Source organism: Mobula birostris, chromosome 12, assembly GCF_030028105.1.
Source record: "Mobula birostris isolate sMobBir1 chromosome 12, sMobBir1.hap1, whole genome shotgun sequence".
NCBI lineage: Eukaryota > Metazoa > Chordata > Chondrichthyes > Myliobatiformes > Myliobatidae > Mobula > Mobula birostris.
The window spans coordinates 71448382-71468724 of record NC_092381.1 but is presented as its reverse complement, the minus strand read 5'-3'; the positions used below and the strand labels follow the sequence as shown (position 1 = coordinate 71468724).

The 20343-nt window shown below is 39.9% G+C and overlaps 2 protein-coding genes across 2 annotated transcripts in view; one reads left to right on the top strand and one right to left on the bottom strand.

Moving 5' to 3' along the window:
- Positions 1 to 920: 920 nt before the first annotated feature.
- Positions 921 to 9576, bottom strand: tceanc2 (transcription elongation factor A (SII) N-terminal and central domain containing 2). The gene is made up of 4 exons (XM_072274084.1): positions 9374 to 9576; positions 4890 to 5031; positions 3537 to 3730; positions 921 to 2983 (listed from the first exon to the last, which is right to left on the bottom strand). Exons 1-4 carry the CDS (start codon positions 9455 to 9457, stop codon positions 2792 to 2794), a joined length of 612 nt encoding a protein of 203 aa, XP_072130185.1. The 5' UTR covers positions 9458 to 9576; the 3' UTR covers positions 921 to 2791.
- A 187-nt stretch (positions 9577 to 9763) lies between these two features.
- Positions 9764 to 20343, top strand: part of tmem59 (transmembrane protein 59) — a 41532-nt gene continuing 30952 nt past the window's right edge. Inside the window, exon 1 of the mRNA XM_072274083.1 lies at positions 9764 to 9979. Coding sequence (XP_072130184.1) covers positions 9794 to 9979 — 186 coding nt within the window. The 5' untranslated portion in view covers positions 9764 to 9793. The remainder of the gene's footprint in view (positions 9980 to 20343) is intronic.

Genomic DNA, 20343 nt, shown 5'->3' with positions numbered 1-20343 from the left:
ATTAAAACTGGTGTTATTTATAGTGTGGCAGATAGTCATAGGCTAGAGGATGATACTAATCAGTTGTTAAGATGGGCAAAACAATAGCAGCTAGAATTTTGGAATGACACACAAGTTGGGGGGGGGCGGGAGTCTTAGAGAATACTGTGGAACGGATGGACTTTGTGTACAGATCTAGAGATCACTGAAGTTGGCAGCAAGATAGATAAAGTGGAGGCAAGATATGCTTCTGGAAAGATGGCTGCATGCTCGTACACAGTGGCTTCTACAGGGCTAGCCAAAGCTGGTATTGTCTTTTTTAAATGTATTTTTTACAATCATAAGACCCAGCTAGACATTAAGAACTTAAAGTACTGCAGGTCTACCCCATCAGCAAGTTGCTCATTAGCAAGAAATCAATGGAGCTTGACTTGGTGCAGATCACATTGCTACCTGTGTCAGAGAGATGTTGGAGTGGGTACACAAAGGTGGTGTGCAGTCTCAATGCGAGAGGTTGTCTTAGTCTCTTTTCTTGTGATTGCAAGACCCTGCTGGACATTGTTAATGTGGAATACTGCAAGTCCGATTCATTGGTGAACAGTGGGAGAATTGCGTGGCTTGTGCCATAGTGAGAACTGGGCCTTAAACTGTGGCATCACCTGCTTGCAACCACCCAGTAGAGAGGTGTCAGAGTTGGCATGCTCCACTGGAGGGCCGGACACGTTGAGATGTGGCCTACATGCTGGAGTCTGTGCTGGCCTCTAGTGTTCATGTGGTATGTATTGTATGCAACTGCAGACTGCTGCAACATTCATGAACTCAGGGACTTGAACTATATTTCTTTTGTAACTGCATTTTACTGCTGTCTGTTACGTACCCCGTAACTGGGTTGCCAAACCAGCAGAAATGGATCACTCAGTTGGAGTCTGGATTACTAGAACTAAGAAAGTTTTATTAAGGAAACAAGCAATACAGTACTCTAATCAAAAGGATAATGAATGCAACAGTTCAGCAATGATAAACATACATGTACACAGAATTAAGATAACAGGATCAATCAAGCTCTATCGTTGTCTAGGGGTAAATGACCAGTTTCAAAGTGATGCAAAGTTCAGTTCAAATTAGTTCAGTTCAGTTCGCTGTAATCGCTGCCGTGGGAGATGGACAGTGTGGGGGGAAGGAGAGAGAGAGCAAAACGAATGAATATTCAAGGCTTCCACACAGACCTTCGCAGTCAGCTTTCGGGCGAGTCCTTTGTGATGTCATCTGAGGTCACTGACCGTGACCCCTCCGTTTCCAGATACGATTGTTTCCCTGCGGTGAACCTGGCACCCAGGCAAGGGTGGACACACACCAGGTTCCCACCGATCGTGCCTTTCCACCCTGTGCGTCTATGGCCCGGTACTTCCCACCGACTTGTGAGAGACGCATCGCTTCCAGGGTCTTGTTACCTCGGGTGTCGTGTGTGTGTCCTGCCTTAGCGAACCTGTCCCTTTTTATCCCCCTGCTGGGGTATCGCCTGTCCATCAGTTCAAACAGTTCAGGGTTCAAAGGGGGAGCCGATCTTGACAGCTTCCTTCCCCTTCATTAACATCTCCAAATGCTGCTCCATTGTTTTCCTTATCTCTCTCTCAAGACAGGTGGCAGACCAACTGCTGATCCCACTGGTGCCAGCACAGGACAGCTACATCTATGTGTATTCTTGTCACGTCTTATACATGCTATGTGTCCCTTATTATAAGACGGAACAGAACGAAGTTAAATGGATCAAACTACCTTGATAGAGAAAAACATGATGATTTGTACAAATAGTTTATTCTACCCAACTAATTATCACCAGCTCCAATAGCTTCTCATAGGAGAAGCTAAATGTTACATTATTATTAACCATTTGAGATATTTTATCCAGGCAATGCTATTCAATTATACTGTGTATTAATTATGTTTTGCCCAATTCTTAAACAGGATTTTTCGATACATTAATATTTTTGTTCTTTGCTAATCGACTAAATTGAAATGCATTTAATATCAAACACACACAGTACAGGTTGCATACCCCTTGTCCGAAATGCTTGGAGCTGCAAGGGTTTAGGATTTTTCTGTATTTTGGAATATGTAACGAGATAGCATGACACCAATATCATTTCTGATTCTGAATTATGTGCTACCAGTAAGCAGTTTTTGCCTTACACTTGTTCATCACACATAAATACAGATGCAGCCATTGAGCATTTTAGATTTTTATCGGCGACAATCTTGGCAAACTCATCAATGAATTTCTCTGCTGCTTCATGATCAGCAGACACTTTATCACCACAAATCTTTAAATATATAATGCTATGCCTTTTCTTAAATTCCTGCAACCCAGTCTGCTGAATATTAAATTATCCTCAATTTTCAGTTCCTCATGATAGATCTTTGCTTGTTTCATGATCAGCATACTATTATGTTCTTTCTGGTGCCGATGAATCCACTCTATAAATACACGTTTCAGATCTTCATTTTCCACTTTATGGAGTATTTTTCATTAACTTGTCAACACTCAAAAAAATTTTGGATTTCAGAGGTTTTCGCATTTTGGATTTTCAAATACTCAACTGTATCATCAATGCAATGTCACTTTCCCAATAGTCATAAATCAGATCAAAAGAATGCTCTGGCATCTTGGTACAAATCCAGGTATTAAATAACAGTGTTTATACACTTCACTCTGCCATTGCATCCAAAGAAAAATTAGGTGACAGTTTAAAAAGGCAAAGTACTTCTGGAAGTTCACAATTCATGTATATACATAAATTTCTTTAATAAAAAGTCAACATTTCTTGTGATTTTCAACAAGCTGCTTCACTGGGAACTTGTAGGTTTTAACCTGCTCTCGGATTTCTGGTTTGTGTTTTAAAGTAAAGATTAGAGCTCGTATTGTCCTCCGATATGAAATGTTGATCAAACGGGAACACTGGTGAAAAACCTCTCGTTCTAAGTTTTCAATCAGCGGATGTTCCTTCTATAACAAATACATAAAAAATACATTAATTATTACAGATAGTAACAATATACTCAGTTTATACGAGCTAATGACCTAGATTATGCCTCTCTTTAGCCTCCAGTTCCAGAGAAAACTGCTAGCTGACAGCGTTGTGTGAATTAGTGTTTCCAACTACCATGCATATGGAATGAAAGTGTGGAACCTCCTGCTATAGTGACAGACCAGCAACGAGCCCAGAAGTGGAGCTCAGTGTACTGAGTTGAGGAGCTGGATATACTTAATACCTCTGATCATCTTACCAGTTATGGCAAGTGTTTGGAAAGAACCTTCTCTATTTTAATAATATCGTGGATCTGGCCCGAAAGGTGAAGACAATCTTGCCAATTATGAGTGTTCCCTTAAGCCAATCCACATTGAAGGTAGTTCTTAATAAAGGTGTTAAAAAGGATAAGTGAATTAGTCTTACACATCATGATTGCCTTTAAGATAATGGACAGGAGGCTGCAATACAGTTTCTGTTTGAAAATAAGTTTTAAAATCAAAAACTTAAATCAGCATTAAAAAAAAATACCTCCAGTTCCAAGACTTCAGTGAACATTTTTCGAGCATTACTCCTGAGACTCTCAGTCTTAGAATCACATCGCACCTCGATGGATGGCTTATTTTTATTTTCTTTTATAAAATCTCTCCAGGTTTTAAAAATGACTTTAGCAAGCTCAGCAACTTCAGGGTCTGAGTTTTTCCGCATCCTATTTACAGTGTGTCCTAGAAATAGGAAGAATATTTGTCTGAAAGCAGAATACAATAAGAATGATTTGTGCAATCGCAGACTAAATTTAAAAAAACATACTACTACTTGTGGAAGGCAATCTCTGTCACACAACTTTATCCAGCACATCGAACCACATTTTTAAGGCAGAAGCATGTTTTTATTTTGTCCAACAATTCACAACTAAAACTACAAAAGTAGTTCTCTAGGCTTCAACTTTAAAAACCCCTTAAACTTACTTGAATTTAACTGAAAAGATACTAAGGACAGCAGCGCACACAAAATGCTGGAGGAACTCAGCAGGACGGGTAGCATCTACAGAAAAGAATAAACAGCTGACATTTTGGCTGAGATGAAGGATTTCAACCTGAAATTTCAACTGTTTACTCTTTTCCATAGATGCTGCCTGACCTGCTGAGTTCCTCCAGCATTTTGTGTGTGTTGCTTTGGATTTCTAGCATCTGCATATTTTCTCGTGTTTGAGATGCATGGTATAAACTTCTTTTAAAAGCAGAAAGAGAACTGATTTATAGTATAAGCATTTCTATGCATGATATAGTTAGTGGTTAAATACAGTAAAAATTCAGCACTGCTCTGGTTCACAGACAAGTTCACACTGGGAACCTGCCGGTATATGTTTCACACCCTAGGCAATGCAAGGAAGACTCCCCAAATGATTTTTGTTTGTACATGAATTTCACAATTTTTAAGTTTTTTCTGGCAACATTAAATCTTTTCAAAGCATGCCCAGATTTCAAACTGTGGTTCAAACCTAGGCACTCAAATACATCCATTTTCACCTCTTTGCCTGCATTCAATAAAGACCACAGCTAGCCACTCTTTACTCCCTTCCACTTTGCCTGAACCTTACAATTTTCACTCAAGAGAAGTCAACCTTTTCAGCTTGGTGTTATCAAATATATGCACCAAGTTGCAAATGTTATTTTCAGCCTGGTAGTTCCTTAATGCAGTATTGGTGGTTTGATCAGACTTTGATTAATGGGTAGAGCTATGAGGGGATAATATTAAATTATTTGTGCAATGTGCCTGGAGACCACACCTGAAAACAACTCTGTTTTTGTCAATTAAAAAGTTTCCATCCTCTAGTCAGTTTGTGGCACCATCTTGCAAATAACCATACAGTACAATCTTTACCTATTTTTGTTGAGATGAGAACTTCCTGAGAGGGTATTTTCTTCTTTAGTTCCAGCAATGCTTCAATTAAGTTCTCCTTTGTTTGATTAGGGAGTTCCAGAATGGATTTCAATCTTTTAATATCTTCAATCACCACAACTCTCTGTTTAGAGAATTAAAACAATCATTAATGTTCACTCAAATCGTACTTGAAGTATTACTACAAAACATGTTTAAGATTTTCAGTAAGAGTCAAAAGAAGTATTTAACATCTCAGAAACCATACCTTGGATTAAATAAAAAAAATCGCACAAATGCAAGCATAGATGAAAAAAAACACAAACCCACATACAATGGAATACTTCATCCAGTTTTTGCTCCATTAAAAGACTTTTAATTGTGTTTTATTTCCAACTTTAACATTATTTCAATTGTTTTTCACCAATTCATATTTTTGTACTATAAAGGGTTAATCTTTGTGATTGTTCATTGTCTCACCACTAATGTGGCATTAAACATAACAGAATTAGCTTAGCTTACTACTATGCGAATAGAATGCAATATACTAAGGGAGCACAGCCATGGGAACGTGAAAGTTAGGTGAACACAGGGGTGGGACTTGTGAAGGGTGTGATAAGTGATGGTTGGTTCTGGTTCAGTGGTCTGAGTTGATGCTACTGCAACGTTCCATACCAATGGAGAGGGTGTAGAGCATTCAGAGGGGCTTGGGGGTAGTTCTTTGATGGGCTGGTTGTCAGCAGTGCCACGGATCAGCAGAATGGGAAATGTGCTGCAGTAAGAGGGGCCTGTACATACCTCAATAAATATTTTAATGGTTGCTCTGTCCAAGTTTTGTAGTTCTAAGTAGATAATTAAAGGTTGTGTCTTTCTGCCTGACCTAGCTGGTTCTTGGTGTAAGAAAACAATTATGAACTGCTCTTTTACCATAAGCCTTATTCACATTTTGTTTTACATTTGGAAACAATAATTTTCTTGTTTTTTAAAATTGGAATAACACATTGAGATTTTTAATTAACGAAATGACCTGGGTATTTAAAAAAAAACAAGTAAAAAAACTAGGCCAAGGCGCCTTTGTTGAGAAATGTATTTTTATTAGTTTTGTTTATTTAGCGATGCAGCACGGAGTAGGCCATTCTGGCCCTTTGGGCCATGATGTCCCATCAACCCCCGACAAACCTGATTATCCCTAACTAATCACAGACAATTAAACTACGCGGTATGCCTTTGTACTGTGAGAGGAAACCCATGCATTTCACAAGGAGTGGGTACAGTCAGGGTTACCAGATTGGCTTTTTTGGTGCCAAATTCCAGAAAGCTGGCTTCTTCCTAATCTGGTTAGCACCAGAAATATCATTTGACTTTTTTGGGCTTTTCTACATGCTAAGATTATCTGCACAAAAATTACACACATCCTTTTTCTAAAACATTTTCCTTTCAGAAAAATGTTTTTTGGTCAGTTACATTTGGCAATATTTCTGCCAAGAGTCTGGGCAAGAAGCGGCCAACCAGCAAGTCGGCAACACGATCACGTGCCAACCCGCCCGGGCGAGTGCAGTTTCTCTTGGAGCTCCGAAGTTTTCGGATGTGATTTATAATCATACAAATCGAACGTGAAGTGTACTTTCTATACATAATAACATTTTGTGGTGAAACTGTGATGCCTTCGGCTGTTTTCATAAATCATTTATTATCAACACCCATGACCATGTCGTTAAAGAAATGGAAAGCTTCTTATGATAGCAATCGTAAGTACAATAGCAAATGGGACGAAACACTTGTATGGGTCCAAAAGGCTGCTGATGGATTGGAGGCAGCTTATTGTAAATTGTGCCACAGCACCATTGTACCAAGAGCTAGCAACCTTTCAGATCATGAAAAATCGGAGAAACACAAGCGGAGGACTCGATCAAAAGGCCAGACACAACTTAATGTAACAAAGACTCCTAGGCATGATAATGATAAGGTTAAGGCAGCAGAGCTGCAAATTGCTGTAAGCATGACCTGCCATTGTGCGATACGTACAGTTGACCACCTGAGTGAAGTCATGATAGCACATGGGCATGGGAGCACACTGGAGCACATAAAGTTACATAAAACTAAATGTGCATGCTTAACCAAAAATATCATTTCGCCTGCACTGAAAACTGATCTCATTGATGACTTTCGGAATAAGAAATATGCCATCATTATATTGTTTGTAGATGAATCTACTGACACTTCAACACAAAAACACTTGCGTATTTGTCGATTTTTAAGTGATAGGACAAAGGAAATTGTAAGTGGATTTCTAGGTTTAATTCCGGTGCAAGAGGCTATAGGAAAAAACATATTCAATTTGATTGACAAGGAAATCAAAAGATGTGGCCAGGGTCTTGCAAATTGCATTGGTTTTGCATCGGATGGTGCATCAAACATGGTTGGGTGCAACAACTCCGTGTGGTCTAGACTAAAAGATGTGTCTCCTTTCTGTGTGCAACTCAAATGTATCTGTCATTCGCTGGCACTGTGCATTCAATATGCAGTATCCAAGCTACCATCAAGTATTGGATTTTCACTGTCAGAAATACCCAATTGGTTTTGCCATAGTGAATTAAGACAGGAAGCATACAAAGAATTGTTTAGAGTGATGAACACAGCTACAGAATTTGAGCTAACCCTAACTGCCCCCCTCCCCCTTGAAAAGCCTGCGTCTACTCAGTGGCTTGTGTGTGGAAAGGTCATGCTTAATATTTTGATGAACTGGGAAGAGCTAAGGGCTTATTTCACTTCTGCTGAAAGTTTGATACAAAATTCAAAGCAAGACTCCTAAAGGAAATGTTGTCAGACTACAAAAACTTGTTCTTTGAGTTTGCAACACCTGTTGTGCAGGAATTTGAAAGACTGAACAGCCTTTTTCAGCAAACCAAAGCTGATCCTCATGAAATGTAGCAACAAATATTCTTACACCAGAAGAATCTTCAGATCAGACTGTATGATGCCAATACAGAAAAAAATATTAATGAAGTTGATTTTGTATCAAATTCTTAACAGCATGTGATAAGTTCCTACAGCAGAAGAAGAGTGCTGAGGCCCATCTAGAAATAAAAAATGTCGAAGAAAGATGTATGTCTATGCTAGAAGAAGCTCTGAGTCAAGTTACATGTAGACTTGCGTCAGCGGGAGATACATTTGCAAGTTTATCAAAATTGAGCCATGTGATAATTTTAAATCAAGCTTCAAGGCCCATGTATTCCAAGTTACCCTTTATACACCTTGCAGGAAACAACGTCAGCACAATTGAAGAAGAATAGAGAAAAATGCCTTTTGTGGATTGGAAAGAAGCAGCTCCATTTAAGAAAGATGGACTCTCGACAGACACTGAAGAGTTTTGGCTTGGTGTACTTCAGCATCAGGCATTTAAAGAGGTCGCCACCTTTGCCCTTACTTGTCTAATAACCCCTGTCGGCAATGCTGCAGTTGAGAGGATATTTTCTCTTGTATCCTCCGTTAAAAGGAAGGCAAGAAACAGAATGCAGCTGAATCTTCTTGATGGTATTGTGAGAATGAGGACAGAAGTATTGCTTTCAAGCAAATGTTGCAAAGACTTTACTGCATCTCCAGAAATGCTAAAAAAAAACTTCACATCGGACAAGGTTTATGCCGTATGTTCCACTGATTTCAGTGAAGAGGATAGTAATAACCTGGATCTGGAGCTTTTCTTGTGTTGTGAGTATGGGGAAAATAGTGGGCTTTTATCTGGCTTTTTAAAAAGTATTGTTTGGCTTTAAATTAAAATTTCAATCTGGCAACCCTGGAATTCCTTACTGGAATTGGAACTCCGAAACACACCGCGCTGCAAGAGCGGCGCGCTAACCGCTGCGCTACCGTGCTACCCTCTCGAGTCTGTCCGGAGCACTTCCATTCAGGAAAAATCCTGTTGCTTTTCTCCCACGCCACTTTTAACTGTGGATAGCCAATGTTCCTTCTCCCAATGTCTGCACCCACGTATAACTGTTCCTCCTCTCCATAGTACTACTAATTTCAATCTTCATCCATGCCAGACATTTGGATCACTTATACTCTTCTTCTAGAATGCTGTATAAAAGTAATTACTCTGTAACAATAATTAACTCTTATAACTCGACAGACCCTCCTAAATTGTCATTTTAACCAAAACAAAAACAAAAAGGAAACTTTTGACTGACCATGAATTACTTTGCCTTCTTTGCAGGGAGTACAGCCCCACACTTTCAGTGACCTGGGTTCAATCTTGACTTCCAGAGGGGGGAGAGAGAGGGATTGTTAGTGATTTGGAGGGCCTCAGCGAAACAATGGGAGATTGGAACTGATGGGACTGATAGCTTTGTGTCTTTAGAAATGAGCAAAGGTTTACTGGGAAATGTGATTAGAACAGGTAGTAAACAGAACAAAAACATCTCGAATGCCCTTAATCCACAGTTTCAAGTGAACTCCGGAAACCCCTCCACAATGGGGAAATTCTCTACCTTCAAAGACTCCAGAGTAGTCTGACGGTAAACCTTGGGCTGTGCCGGGCTCGCCGCGCAGCCCCGCACTATGAACCGATCCATGGATGACCCCAAGCTCAGGGCACAGGACGAAGCACTCCCGTTCTTGGTTACGGAATACGACACGACAAGCCCACTCCGGCCAGTGTCCTACCGCGGCCTGCCTTCAGGCAACTACGCAAACAGCTGGCAACTACAAGTCCCAGCCACCCTTGCGCCAGCAGCTGGAAGTATTTTTTTAAAAAACATAATATTTACATCTAACACAAACCTAACTGCGGTAAATTTGTACAGTAAATCTGTAGGATCAGATGTAAGATGAAAGTTGTAGTAAAACCGATGGCAGTGAGGTACGCGCGGTGAGGTAAGGGATTGTGGATCACAACAAACAGGCGGAAGATGGCGGTGGCGGCGGGCGGTACTAGTCGCTGCGGGTCGGTCTTCGGCTTTGCTTTGGTCTCGATATTGGCTCTGTCTTTCAGTAATGTGTCGCTGGCTTCCGACGCGTTCGATGCTGTTTTGGGAGATACATCGTCGTGTCAGAAGTCCTGTGAGATGACCTATACGCTGCACACTTATCCGAAGGTAGGGCTGGCCGGCTGGTATTTTTATGTAAAACCTTGTTGTTCTGAGGCTTGAAGCTGCTCATTATTTTACTTTAATAACGCAGTCTTTTTTGAGTAACTGATGTGTATTATTCATTTCAGATATCTAAATTGGTGAATCCTGTGAATTTTGTTAAAAAGCTCACATATTAGACCATAAGACCTTGGAGCAAATTAGACCGTTCGGCCCGTCGAGTTTTCTCTGTATTCCATCATGGCTGTTTTGATTTATTATCCCTCTCAACCCCATTCTCCTGCCCTTTCCCAGTAACCTATGACGCCCTGATTAATCAAAAACCTATCAATCTCCACCTTAAATATACCTAATGACTTGGCCTCCACAGCCGTCTGGGGCAAAGAATTCCACAGATTCACCACCCTCTGGTTAAATAAATTTTTCCTCATCTCCGTTCTAAACGGACGTATTCCGAGGCTGCCCTATGGTCCTAGACACCCCCACTATAGGAAACAGCGCCTCCACATCCACTCTATCCAGACCTTCCAATTCAATATTCGATAGGTTTCAATAAGATCCCCTTAATTCTGATGAACTCCAGTGAGTACAGGCATAGAGCCATCAAAAACTCCTCATATGTTAAACTTTTCATTCCTAGGATCATCTTCGTCAACCTCTTCTGGACTGGAATTTCTTCAATGCTAGCACATCCTTTCTTAGATAAGGGGACCAAAACAACTCTCTATAATCCAAGTGTAGTCTGACCAATGCCATATAAACCCTCAGCATTACGTACTTGCAATTGTATTCAGGTCCTCTCAAAATGAATGCTAATATTGCATTTGGCTTCCTTGCCACTGACTCAACCTGCAAATTAAATTCTGTATTCTATAGAAATAACTTTGAACAATTGAATCATGAAGTTACTGGGTTGTAAATCACGAGAACGGTGCAGGAAAAGTATATTTGGGATCTTAATCATTACCATCTAAAATGTAAGTTTTCTGGCAACTATCTTGAAAGTATCGAGCCGGAGGTAATAGAAATTGATTTAAATTGAAAGTGTGGTTTTGAATGATATTTAACCAATCTGCAATGATCTGCTGGAAATGTCATCAATTTTTTAAGGCAGATTTGGATAATGGAGGTCTGGATTATTTACCATAAATTAGAAAATATTTGACCTTACTCTTTACATTGCTGGATTTTTTTTATGGGGGAAAGCTGGTCAAACTATTACAATCTGTAATTTGATTCCTGCAGCATTTTCTGAGATTGCTTATGCAGTTATTGTTCCAGTCTCTTGAGAGAAAATTTATGGTTATAGTTGATTATGCTGATTACGCCAACCTGATTGTGGAGATTATGCCAACCTGTTTCTTGATTCTGGTTTTGGGAATTGGGATGCAATCCTGCAGAGTAAGCATGTATCAGTGACCAGGAGAAGCTCTTGCATATGAGAATTTCTTATTGGTTTTATCTGGAGATCTCTAAAGTAAGTCATAGGTATCAGAAACCCGGTTAACCATAACTTTGGCTTTAAATTGAATTTTGAAGTGAGATTTGTGTTTAAGCATTAATAGTGATGATTTTGAACTTGATCAAACAGCTGGCAAAACCTGTAGAATAGTATTTATGTTGCCTGTTTCTGTGGTTAAATAGTTGAAAATTGAAGGTATTTTGTAGCATTGTTCTCATTGTGATGTCACATTGGGGAAATTAAGGTGAAAGGCTGAGATCCATATTTGGGCTTTGTAGAAAAAAGTCACTAGTAACAAATGTTTGTTTTTGGTTTTAAAATTAGTAATGATTTCTTTGATTTGAAAATAGTTTGCTTTTTAGAGACAATTCAATTTAGAAAAACAGCAGCTTCATTTAGTATAAGGGAGATTTTATTTATCATTTATTGAATTCTCAGCAACAGACTTACCCAGTAAAATATATTTTGCAGATATTCTACATTGATAGTGTTGACTGCTGATTTAGAGAATTAATATAATGCATCAAGTAGATAGTTCTACAAAATTTTGAAACTACTGGGTTTATTGTGTGAAACAATTCTTCAGAAAAATGGAGTTCTGAAATTAGAAGTCTAATGGTGTAGGTAGGAGAGAGAGTGTTTGGGTGTTTTTGATTTGCTTTTCAGCTGGTTTGGCACAACACTGGGCCAAATGGCCTGTTCCTGTGCTATAGTCTTCTATGTTTCACATTGTCCACATTGTCTATGTTTTAGGTGATACGGTTCCGCATTGTCTATGTTTTAGGTGATACAACTCCACATTGTCTATGTTTTAGGTGATACAACTCCACATTGTCTATGTTTTAGGTGATACGGTTCCACATTGTCTATGTTTTAGGTGATACAGTTCCACATTGTCTATGTTTTAGGTGATGCAGCTCCACATTGTCTATGTTTTAGGTGATACAACTCCACATTGTCTATGTTTTAGGTGATACGGTTCCACATTGTCTATGTTTTAGGTGATACAGCTCCACATTGTCTATGTTTTAGGTGATACAGCTCCACATTGTCTATGTTTTAGGTGATACAACTCCACATTGCTAGGGTTGCGGGAGGGCTGAGATGAGGCGGGATTGATTGTATTGGATATTGTCAAGTTTGTAATGTACATGAGGTGTATATGTAATGGAATAAGAAATATTTTACGACTGAGAAAGCAATTACACTTGTCAGGTATGCATGGAAACCTGTGGATTTTATCCTCGGGTGGAAATACTTGAAAACAAAAGCGGAGGTTGTGGATCCATGCAATAATTGAAGATGTTGGTCATTGTACACCCCCCCCCCCCAGTGGGTTGCTGGGGGGGGGGGGCTGCAGTTTGTTGGGCCCAAAAGGCCTGTCCTGTGCTATTTTTCTAAATAAATAAATGTGAAGACAAACCAACTATTAAACATTAATGTCCAGTGTCATTTGTGCAGAAATGAGCCTGCGGTATATCTCAACCTTTTCTCAGGACTAAGGTAAAAAAAAATGTCAAAATAACATCCAAGGATACACGTTGTATTGAAAGGACATGTAGATAGGTAGAGGCGGTTGGGTGGTTTTGTTAAAAAATGAAATAAAATCTTTAGGAAGAAGTGACATAAGATTAAAAGATGTAGAAATCTTGTGGGTAGAGTTGGGGAGAAGCTGGAAGGGTTAAAAAAAAACCATGTTGTGAGTTACATAAAGGCCTCAGAACAATAGCCAGGGTGTGGCATACAAATTACAGTGGAAGCTAGAAAAGGCTTGTAAAAACAAAAAGAGCAATGTTATGATGGTTATGAGGGATTTCAATATACAGGTAGATTGGGAAAATCATGTGGGTACTGGATCCTGAGAGAAGGAATTTATAGAATACCTATGGGATGGCTTTTAGAGCAGATTATGGTTGACCACACTTGGGAAAAGGCAATTCTAGATTGGGTGTTGTGTAATGAACCAGATTTGATTAGAGAATTTAATGTAAAGAAACACATAGGCAGTGATCATATTATGATATAATTCACCCTGCAGTTGGAGAGAGAGTAGATAAAATGGGATGTTATTGGTATTATAGTAAAGTTAACTACAGAGAAGTTAACAAAGTTAACTACCAAATGAACTCAACGCCTTCTATACCCACTTTGAAAGGGAGAATATAACTACAACTGTGACGATCCCTGCTGCAGTTGATGATCCTGTGATCTCTGTCTCAGAAGCCGATGCTAGGCTGTCTTTAAAGAGAGTGAACCCTTGCAAGACGGAAGGTCCAGTTGGAATACCTGGTAAGATTTTGAAAACCTATGCCAACCAACCGGCGGGAGTATTCGAGGACATTTTCAACCTCTCACTGCTGCGGGCTGAAGTTCCCAGTTGCTTCAAAAAAGCAACAATTATACCAGTGCCTAAGAAGAATAATGTAAGTTGCCTTAATGACTATTGCCCAGTAGCACTCACGTCTACAGTGATGAAATGCTTTGAGAGGTTGGTCATGACTAGACTAAACTCTTGCCTCAGCAAGGACCTGGACCCATTGCAATTTGCCTATTGCCACAATAGGTCAATGGCAGATGCAATCTCAATGGCTCTCCACATGGCCTTAGACCACCTGGACAACACAAACACCTATTTCAGGATGCTGTTCATCTACTATAGTTCAGCATTTAATACCATCATTCCCATAATTCTGATTGAGAAGTTATAGAACCTGGGCCCCTGTACCTCCTTCTGTAATTGGATCCTCGACTTCCTAACTGGAAGACCACAGTCTGTGCAGATTGGTGATAACCTCTCCTTGCTGATGATCAACATTGGTGCACCTCAGGGGTGTGTGCTCAGCCCACTACTCTACTGTATACGCATGACTGTGTGGCTAAGCGTAGCTCAAATATCATCTATAAATTTGCTGATGATACAACCATTGTTGGTAGAATCTCAGATGGTGGTGAGATATGCCAACTAGTGGAGTGGTGTCACAGCAACAACCTGGCACTGAATGTCAGTAAGACAAAAGAGCTGATTCTGGACTTCAGGAAGGGTAAGATGAAGGAACACATACCAGTCCTCATAGAGGGATCATAAGTGGAGAGTGTGAGCAGTTTCAAGTTCCTGGGTGTCAAGATCTCTGAGGACCTAACCTGGTCCCAACATATCGATGTAGGTATAAAGAAGGCAAGACAGTGACTATACTTCATTAGGAGTTTGAAGAGATTTGGTATGTCAACAAATACACTCGAAAACATTCTAACATTCTGACATCACTGTCTGGTATTGGGGGGGAGGGGTGTGCTGCTGCACAGGACCGAAAGAAGCTGCGGATGGTTGTAAATTTAGTCGGCTCCATCTTGGGACTAGCCTGCAAAGTACCCAGGACATCTTCAAGGAGTGGTGTCTCAGAAAGGCATCGCTCTCAGAATTATTAAGGACCTCCAGCACCCAGGGCATGCCTTTGTCTCACTGTTACCATCAGGTAAGAGGTACAGAAGCCTGAAGGCACACACTCAGCGATTCAGGAACAGCTTCTTCCCCTCTGCCATCTGATTCCTAAATGGACATTGAACCCTTGAACATTACCTCACTTTTTTAATATATATAATTTCTGTTTTTTGCACGATTTTTAATCTATTCAATTTACGTATACTGTAATTTATTTATTATTTTTTCCCTTCTGTATTATGTATTGCATTGAACTGCTGCTGCTAAGTTAACAAATTTCATGACACATGCCGGTGATAATAAACCTGATTCTGATCTGAAAGGAGTAGGTCAAAGTTTATTAGAAGGGGACATTAGCAGGGACAACAGTAGAGCAGCAATGGCTGGAGTTTCTGGGAATAATTCAGAAGATGCAGGATTGGTTCATCCCAAAGAAGAAGCAGCATTTGAAGGGTGGATGAGGCAACTGTGGTTAACAAGGAAAGTCAGAGATAGCATAAAATCAAAAGAGAGGGCCTGCAATATCGCAAAAATTAGTGGGAAGCTAAAAGATTGAGAAGTTCTTAAAAAAACAGAAATTAAGAGAGAAATGGAGCTAGCAAACCATATAGAAGAGGACAGCAAAAGCGTTTTCAAATTTTTAAGACTATTAGACATGAGAGGAGAATTAGGTCATTCAGCCTATCAAGTCTGTTCTGCCCTTCAATGGTGGCTGATTTATTTTCCCCTCAACTCCATTCTTCTGCCTTCTCCCCGTAACCTCTAACATCTTTAATAATCAAGAACCTATCAGCCTCTGCTTTAAATATATCCAATAACTTGGTCTCCTGAGGACTAGGCTATGAAAGCAAGGATATAATGATGAACAACACACATCAAAGTTGCTGGTGAACGCAGCAGGCCAGGCAGCATCTGTAGGAAGAGATACAGTCGACGTTTCAGGCCGAGACCCTTCGCCAGGACTAACTGAAGGAAGAGTGAGTATAATGATGAAGCTTTATTAAGGGATCCTTTGGCTGCATTTAGAGTATTGTGAGCAGTTTTGGGATCTATGTACAAGAAAGGTTGTGCTGGCATAGGAAAGGATCCAGGGGAGGTTTATGAGAATGACTCCAGGAAAAGTTTGATGGCTCTAGGTCCTGTACTTGCTGTAGTTTGGAAGAATGAGGGGTATGAGTCTCATTGAAACCTACCAAATGTTAAAAGACCCAGAGTGGATGTGGAGAGGATGTTTCCTGTAGAGACTTTAGGACCATAGGACGCAACCTCAGAATAGAAGGATGTCCTCTTAGAATAGAGGTATGGATGAATTTCTTTAGCCCGAGCGTGGTGAATCTGTGGAATTAATTTACACAGATGGTTGTAGAAGCCAAGTTATTGAGTATATTTAAAGGAAAAATAGGGAAAATAAATCAGCTATGATGGAATGGCAAGACAGACTTGATGGGTCAAAATGGCCCAATTCTGCGCTTGTGTCTTGTGGTTTAAAATTTTCCACCCTTGCCTAGTCTGATTTATGTAATTCCAGATATGCAATAATATTCTTGCTCTTGAATTTCCCTCTGAAATGGCCAGCAAGTAGCTAAATCTGGGAGTAGCCAGTGATGCTCATGTACCATGAATAATTAAATTTCTATATATATGTAGTCTTCTTGTGTGCTGGTGTCCTTTTTCAGTTGAGAGTTTGATTTAAACATCATATTCCATCTTGGAAAGTAAGACTGTGCTGTGCATGGAACTGCCATGAACCATTATTTAAAGTCTTTAATGTGTTTTATTGTAAAAACTTCGCATCATAATCAGGATAGACAAAAAAAAAACAATGTTCTTTGCTGCTGCAAGTAAGTTTTAGGTTGCACTTGTGCATATGTGTACTAGTGCATTTGGCAATAAACTCAACTTGGACCTTTGTTGGTTAGGTTATGTGAGTTTGAAATATACTTGGTAGCTCTGATCTTTCTCAGCCAAAATTCACAAACAGCATTGCAGTCCACTGTATAGTTCTGAACTTTGGGTGGTTTTACTGTACTTGGCTACATGTCACTAAACTGTCTGGATCTAATGCTCCCTAAATTTACAATTAAAATCACCTCAATTGACTGTACAGTTATGCTAAGCTAGTGGGGCAGTCAGTGCTTAAGACATTGTGCCATTCAGGCTTTCTCTTTTAAAAAAAACTTGTATTATACTCAGTATGTTGCCTTAAGGTGCCATGCACAATCCTGATTTGATGGAGACAGAAGTGAGAGCACAGAGGAACATCTGGTGAAACTTCTGAAATGCCTGCTTTGCTGCTGCTGCAACTGTGTGGTCCGAAATCTCCGGAGGGGAAGGCCCTGAGTCCTTGGCTTTGCCTGTTGCTCGGCGGCCGGGGCAGGGTCAAAGCGCTCGGCAGAGGATGGTGCTCGGTGTCGGAGGCTCGAAGTTTTCGGGCAGACTCAGGGTCCGCTGCGGTCGGGTGCTTCCAGTGGTGCTGCATCAGCAAGTTTGCGGCGCTTGGAGGTTCATGGCAGGGAGAGTTTCTCCCTTCTCCCGTCTGTGTGAGATGATGAGGCTATCGGGACTTTGAGACTTTTTTTTTACCGTTCCCATGGTCTGCTCTTTATCAAATTATGGTATTGCTTTGCACTGTTGTAACTATATGTTATAATTACGTGGTTTTGTCAGTTTTAGTCTCGGTTTGTCCTGTGTTTCTTGTGATATTATTTTGGAGGAACGTTGTATCATTTTTTTAATGCATGCATTTCTAAATGACAATAAACAAGGACTGAGTGTCCTCATAATCTAATCTAATCTAACCACTGAACCGTTCTATGCTAGTAAACTTGAAAGATTTCTCCCAAGCTGTTTTACATTGTGCTAACATTTGATTTGGTGTATAGCAGTGTTTCCCAACCTTGTTTAATCCCAAGCCCCCTTGCCAACGCCCCCCTGAAGTACCCTCATACTTGCCAATGCCCCTCTTGGGCACAGTATACTTTCTAGTGCCCCCATGGTGTAAAAATATGTCTATCATATGCTAACTGAGAAAATTATTCTGCTTTAAATCTTTATTTGTCTTTAACCTAGCTTACACAGTACCTGTGCGCTGTACAGCAGCTTCGATATCAATGTGATCCTTGAGCTTGATGACTTTTAGCAAAAATTGAAATATCTGGTTGAAGTTGTGGCCTAAAGTCCCCAGGCATAACAATGTCCAAGCGGTTTCTGTTTTTTTGTGATATTGTGGTTCACTGCACTGAAGTCTCTTTCACCAAGATAGGAGGGTGGAAATGCAATGAAGAGCAGTTTGACTCTTCTCTAAAGACCAGGAAACTTCATTTGACAGAGTAGCCACATACCACAAAAGCTGACATTTTTGAAAAGCATTTTTACTTCTTCATCATTCTGAATTTCGATAATTTCTTCTTGCAAGGTCTCTTCCTGTTCTTCCACCTTGCAAAGAAATAAAGTTAATTACCCAGTCCAGAATTTCCAGGTCATTTAAATCCTTGAATCGATTTTGAAAATCCTTCGGTGACTGCAGGTGTAAGCAGTATTCTTGCAAATCGCCATCTGTGAAAGAGAGTGCCATACTTTACATGTAGGGAAATTGAGACGACATTCTTCTCCTGATGTTTTGTGTATATATTTCCAATTTTCTGATAAAAGTGGACACTGCTCTTTTTGCCTGGATTAAATTGAAATTCTCACCCTGTAGGTTCATACGTAGAATATTCATTTTGATTGGTTAGGTATGCCACATCTCCAAGTAGAAGTTCAGTCTTGTTTCCAAAGCTCTTGTTAACTTTGAGCAAAAATTCAACCATGGTGTCAAAAAGATCAAGGAAACATTTTAAGCAGCAGCCTCTTAACAGCCAATGCACTTCTTTGTGAAGAAGCAAGCGTCCTAACTTATCATCATTATCTTAGCGTAACTGGTGAAATATTCTGCTATTTAATGGATGATCTTTAATTTTGTTGATAGCAGATATTACAAGAGTCATGCTTGAAAAAAGTCACTGGCTAAGGTTTTTGATTGTGAGATGTTGATGATGAATTACACAATGGACTGCAAACTGACTTGGAATTTCTTTCTTCATAAATGCCACTAAACCAGCATGGTGATCTGTCATACATGGTGCTTCATCTGTTACACAAGAAATCATGTTCCTAATTGGAATAATTTTATCCTCCAAATACATTTTGAGTTCATTGTAGATTGATTCTCCATTGATATTTGTTTTTAACTTTTTGCAGAAGAGAATCTCTTCATAAAATGGCTAGCATGCGAGGGCATAGTTTTAAGGTGCTTGGAAGTAGGTACAAAGGAGATGTCGGGGTAAGGTTTTTATGCAGGGAGTGGTAAGTGCATGGAATGGGCTGCCGGCGGAGGCGGAAACGATAGGGTCTTTAAAGAGACTCCTGGATGGCTACATGGAGCTTAGAAAAATAGAGGGCTATGGGTAAAGCCTAGGTAGTTCTAAGGTAGGGACATGCTTTGTGGGCCGAGGGACCTGTATTGTGCTGTAGATTTTCAATGTTTCTATAAACTTTTCCATTTTTGATAAATCATACATATGCTATCTGTAAATCTTCATTGTATCACACCATTGACTCATCCAGTTGTATCCCAAATTCTGTTTTTTGTAGTGCTGTGCCCATAGTTCATTCTCAATGGCTTCACTCTTTTCATCAGTATGAAGGGTTACAGAGTTATTACTCAGAGGAATTGATTTTAAAATACTGGTATCCATTTTGAGAACAGTGGTGAGCACTTCTGATACAGCAGGCATTATTAATCTTTCACCAATTGAATGAGATTTTCTGTGCTTTGGCATCATTTTGGAAATGTTATAAGAACCACTATCAAGGTCAATTTTAGCTTTCTTGGCAAATGACTGGAGTGTGCAATGCTTTTCAAATACTTCTTTCATCTTCTGGAACTGAACAATATCATAAGTAGCCTTTTAGGGAAGTGTTCCTGCAATCTTGATTGTTTCATGGCTTGATTAGACAGTACAGTATTACAAATAAGACGTGAGGCGTCGCTGATCTGACGGGAATGGAATAAAAACTATTCTCCAGGTATGTAACATTGTATTGATGCACTCTCTGTTAATTCTGTGTCTTAGCAGGATTAGAATTCATGGCTTCACTGCCTTCAGACTCGGAGATAGAGCTATATATATTTATCCATTGTTGATAGGGCTCAATTAAAATGAAAAAATTAACACAAACTGGGAATGCCTATCAGATATTGGCGATGGCAACAAGTTGATACGGTCAGCCAGGTCTTGTGCCTCAAGTTAGGGTGCTGCTTACTCCCCCCCCCCCCCCCCCCCCAGCGACCATAACCACCCATGCTGGGAATCACTGGTGTATTGGAGATTCTATTTTGATAGTATCACAAGAACAGTTATTAATTATACATTAGTCCTAAGGCTTCCACTTATACAAAGACTTGCAGCGTGTTTACATTAGTTCTGT

Coding starts and splice junctions, on each gene's coding strand:
- tceanc2 (XM_072274084.1), bottom strand. CDS start 9,457: ATGGATCGGTTCATAGTGCGGGGCTGCGCGGCGAGCCCGGCACAGCCC. Junction 5,032..9,373: donor CTACTCTGGAGTCTTTGAAG/GTAGAGAATTTC, acceptor TTCTCTAAACAG/AGAGTTGTGGTGATTGAAGA. Junction 2,984..3,536: donor CTGAAGTCTTGGAACTGGAG/GTATTTTTTTTT, acceptor TATTTGTTATAG/AAGGAACATCCGCTGATTGA.